The 4,529-nt window shown below is 35.2% G+C and overlaps 1 protein-coding gene across 1 annotated transcript; it reads right to left on the bottom strand.

Annotated features, from left to right (window-relative positions):
• Positions 1 to 1,857: 1,857 nt before the first annotated feature.
• On the bottom strand, positions 1,858 to 2,997 carry LOC110423619 (transcription factor bHLH168-like). The gene is made up of 3 exons (XM_021437893.1): positions 2,866 to 2,997; positions 2,449 to 2,769; positions 1,858 to 1,926 (listed from the first exon to the last, which is right to left on the bottom strand). Exons 1-3 carry the CDS (start codon positions 2,995 to 2,997, stop codon positions 1,858 to 1,860), a joined length of 522 nt encoding a protein of 173 aa, XP_021293568.1.
• Between the last annotated feature and the right edge of the window lie 1,532 nt (positions 2,998 to 4,529).

Below are 4,529 nucleotides of genomic sequence, written 5' to 3'. Positions count from 1 at the left end.
AACTCGTCTCTGCAACAAAGGTAGTAAGCTAGTCACTAATTTGAAAAATATGAAAAATTAATGTGTGAGTACAAAAATTTTATTAGTGAATATGAGCAAGGGACAAGCAAAAACCACTATTTTAAAATACAAAGATTTTATAAGGGCTTATCCTCCATTGATAAAACCTAAAACATAATAGAGATATTTATATAAGTATATAGATTCTTAAACTTCTTTGAAATCTTTTAAACTTAAACAATTTGATTTATCATTGTAAATATAGTATTTAAATCATGCAAGACAAATAACTCGATAAATCATGTTTAGCTTTACATACTAAAATACTTTAAAAAAGTGTATCAGCTCATCTTGACAAGAAACATATTGTTCTAAGCCTCGATTTGCCAAACGTTGTTCAATCTACGATCCTCAAGCTCTAATGATGCCTAATATAATAAATTTCACTATAAGTTTCCTAGTTTTCTTTTAAACCTAGTTATTTGAAACATATCAAGTAACTAATATCCTTCTATTTAATTCTAATAAGCTTAAAACTTCAAACTTAAAGCATTTATTACTCAACTATGAGAATCCTTACTGTAGTAACTCCTTTAGAAGTTAAAACCCTTAAAAATCCTTAGTGCAAAAGAGGGTATGTTGTTGAAATTTGTAAAGAGAGAAAGTTTGCCTAAACCCATGAATTTTAAAGCTTAAATAAGCAAAATCTTACCTTAGATTCACACTTGGAAGCTTATCCTAGCCAAAAATGAAGTGGGGTTAGAGGGGAAGGGTTGTGAGGATGAGAGGAAATGAAAGAAGGCTAAAAAAGAAGGATATGAACAAGTGAGGCTCGAGTTAGGTTTTTTATTGTTTTCCTTGTTGGGCTTTAGGGATCAACCTTTTAATCCCAAGGGTCAATCCCTGGGTTTTATTTTTTTTCCTTGTGAGGTTGTAGGGATTGACCTTTTAAACCTTAAAGGTTGAGGCCTAAGTTCCCGAATGCCTTAGTCCTTGTTTTGTGATGTAGGGATCGACCTTTCTTCCAACAAGGGTTGATCCCTGAAGTTCCAACAGCTAAAAGCAAGCCTTGAACCTCCAAGGATCGACCCTTCCTACCTTAACTTCCAAAAATAGATCCTTTTGGTTTCCTTTCTCTTCCACTTTTCCAATATTAATTCCTCAATAATCAAACACACTACATATGGAGAAAATTGAGAGCATTCGGTTGGGAAATTCATCCAACTGCTCATGTATAAAATGGTTCATCAAAATCCTTGGACAACTATCAAGTTGAGGTTTCACAGTTTATGCTCCTTAATTTATCATATCGAATTATGGGATTTAGTACTTCACTTGATATAGTACTTTTAATTTATAAATATATTGAGCTTTCAAGCATATCAAACCAATTGTATAACTAGAATCCTTTGTTTATTACTTCAATATTAAGCATAATAAAGCAATCACATTTTCATTGTTAAAAAACCTCCAAAATTTCATTTTAATATTGATTAACATCACGTTAGTTTTGATCAACCCGCGTTAGTTTGAGAATTCCGTATCAGCCTAGTCAATGCAATACGAGCATTACTCTATGACATGTTAACGTGATCAACTTTACATCAACCTTATCAATGTCACATGAATGCCACATCAACAATTTTAGTAGAGAAAATTTAACAATATTAACGATTGAAGTGCATTAATAAATTTTAAAAATATAAAGTCTCGATTTATATGTATATAATAAAAGAACTAAATTCAGCTTTTTGATAAGATACAGAAACTAAATCCAGAATTTGACCTTAAACTTTTATAAACTAAATGCTCTTCCGCAAGCTACATACATGCAAACATCTTTAATTTGCAGTACCTTCAAGAAATCAGATCCTGCAATCTCTCCTGCACTCTTGATGTGGCAATGCCAATTCTAGAATTAATAGCCTGAGAAAAGATCGATAGGCAAGAAGGGAGAAGTTAGAAACAATAGAACGACTGACTTAAATATCTGAAATATATATCTTGTATTGCACAGAGTTTAGTTTATGAAATGTATTTGGCAAGTGGTGACCTTTACCCGCTCAATGAAATGCTCTCGGCAAAGTTACTCTTGTCATGATTATTTCTATCTTTTTGTTGTCGATATGAAGAGGTGTAAGGGAAGGGGAAATTTGCATCTTAGACTTTAATTATTTTAGAGAAAGTAATAACTGCTAGATCAAGCCTAAGTTGTTATTCATTATTTCTTTGGAGCTAGATAATTTTCCACTTGAAGGTATAGAGTGAAAGGTAAAAGTCGAGAATGGTTTTATTCTGACCAACTTGTTCAAAGTTTGGAACAATCTTTAAAAAAACACCTGCACTACAAGAATAAGTTGGTCGAATTGGGTAGTGTTTCTCCTCCATGACATTAATCATTTCTATGGCGTATTGAATCGGAAAAATAACAGTGCTTGAAAAATATACCCGGCAACAAATTGAATAGATGGTCCTATCTCCTGCATTATGGTTTGCGACAGCCGTTTTAACTTCTGCTCCTTCTTCCATGAGAACTTTTATAATGTCGCTTAATTTGAACTTCCCATCCCACCCTGTAATTAAATTTACTTCCAGAGTAGAATCCAAATCTGATATATTTATAACCGGGTATATACTTGGCCCGCTTGTCGTTTCAGTTGCTCCTTTGCACTCCTCTAGTTGCAACTTCATTTGCTTGAGTTCTTCCACTCGTTTCCGCAGCTGGTTTATGCACAGGGTGGCTTGCTCCAGCACATCGTGAGTCGACATCTAGAAGAATATTAATCCAATCAGATCAAAATTAAATCAGATGTAATACAATCAGAGAGAGATGAGGGAGACAACGGATGCAGAAGATGAAAGCACCTTCCTTGGTTGAGGAGGAAGGAGAGAAGAGAGCTGCGAATAGAGATTTCTCAAACGCATTCTCCGTTCCTTCTCAACTAAAGTTCGATTGATTTTTGATGACGATGACCCACTGGCAGCACCAGTATCCATGGCTTGTTATTTCCTTCCAAAATTTTCAATTATTATCGATGTGCTCAAGGAAAGAAACGCGCAACGCTGAAGGGTGAAGCACATGACACTGAGGACATTTAAATAGGCAAACTCAAACTTCTCTTGCCAACCTTTAGGGCAACGAAAACCAAGGACAAAGCAGTGCTGATTAATCAAACGACGAAAAACGTGAAGAGACTGAAAAGGAACAGTGGCTCACTTTTTCTTTTCGGGTCAGCCTCGTGATTAATTCCCAAAGTCTCCCCCGAAGCTGAGCCGCACATTCAACGGCCTTTTTCTTCGATGCGTACTTAGGAATTAGGCCTATTGTTTTGTGGGTTTAATATTCCTGATTCCTTGTTCAGATTTCCATTTCTAGACGCATAAACAATAAAAAGGGGAAAAAGAACTCTTCACCTAGATTAGCGTCCCTTTTGGCCATGCTTAACCCAGATTATATTTTGAAAAAAAAAACAAGGGAGTTAATTTCTCATCTTTTTTAAAGATGATCATGAAACTATATACCCGACCATCAAGCTCAATTTAAGCAATCTTCCCCTAAATCAGAAAAAATTAAAGTAAAAATCATACTAGAAATTAATTTTTCACTTTCTTGCAAGGCGAAAATGCTCGAGTAATTTGTTGCAATAATAAAAAGAGCAAGTAAAAAATTAATTTCTAGTATAAGAGAACAACAGTAGAAGAGAATTAAATAAGGAGGTTGTTGACTCTCAGCCGCCTTTTTAGTAAGAGAATTTGCAAGAACCTTACGAGTTCCCACTGGTCACCTGAGTGAAGGACACGCCACCAGTGCTCTTTCGACTGGAATGAAGTTCTCTCAACAACTTGCTTTAACACTAGTACTAACTTATTAATGTGTATTTTCCAATTTACAGGCAACTGTCGTTAATACGAGTATTTCAATTTTAAAACAGTTGATTAAGCATTATTCAAGTATATATATTAATATATAGGTACACGAATACGATTTTTGTTCTCAGTCCGTACAATGACTTTTTATTGAACTTGGAAGCAAGTCACATTTGCTGGACAACCCAGTACATAGTCCAAATGGACTTATACAGAGCCCACTCCTTAGAAGATTAAAAAGACGTTCAGTACAAAATTCCAGCATACCAACATCAACTGAGCAGTTGACACCTGATCCATAACATAATAAATCATCTGCTCTACCAATCAAAGGGCCAAGCTTAACAGAAATCAGCACTGGCAGTAGCTCCCGTAAGCACACCTTCCAAACCGAATAGTAAAGGCAAGATGAATATTACAGCTATATCAATACATTTTCTACTACCATGCATGAAACATATCGCCACGGTCAACACGAAACCTTGTCAAAGAGTCAGCCAATGTGTTGGTCTCTCTAAATATGTGGTGGAAAGAAATATTTCCAACCACCCTACAGAGGCTATCCAACTCATTAAAAGTTCATCATAGGCTCCATGGGCGAAGTTTGGTGTCACTCACCCCATAAAATAACTACTTTCGAATCGGATTCAACAATGAGCTTA

Source organism: Theobroma umbraticum, unplaced genomic scaffold (genome assembly GCF_002168275.2).
Source record: "Theobroma umbraticum cultivar Fairchild unplaced genomic scaffold, ASM216827v3 scaffold_20.0, whole genome shotgun sequence".
In the NCBI taxonomy this organism is placed as follows: Eukaryota; Viridiplantae; Streptophyta; class Magnoliopsida; order Malvales; family Malvaceae; genus Theobroma; species Theobroma umbraticum.
Note: the sequence above shows the minus strand (reverse complement) of the source record. Positions and strands in the feature narration are given on the sequence as shown.

Excerpts from the sequence above, each read along its gene's own strand:
- LOC110423619 (XM_021437893.1), bottom strand. The coding sequence starts at position 2,997 with ATGGATACTGGTGCTGCCAGTGGGTCATCGTCATCAAAAATCAATCGA. Across the intron at positions 2,770-2,865 it reads TTCCTCCTCAACCAAGGAAG|ATGTCGACTCACGATGTGCT; the intron begins GTGCTTTCATCT and ends ATATTCTTCTAG. Across the intron at positions 1,927-2,448 it reads TCTATTCAATTTGTTGCCGG|GCTATTAATTCTAGAATTGG; the intron begins GTATATTTTTCA and ends ATCTTTTCTCAG.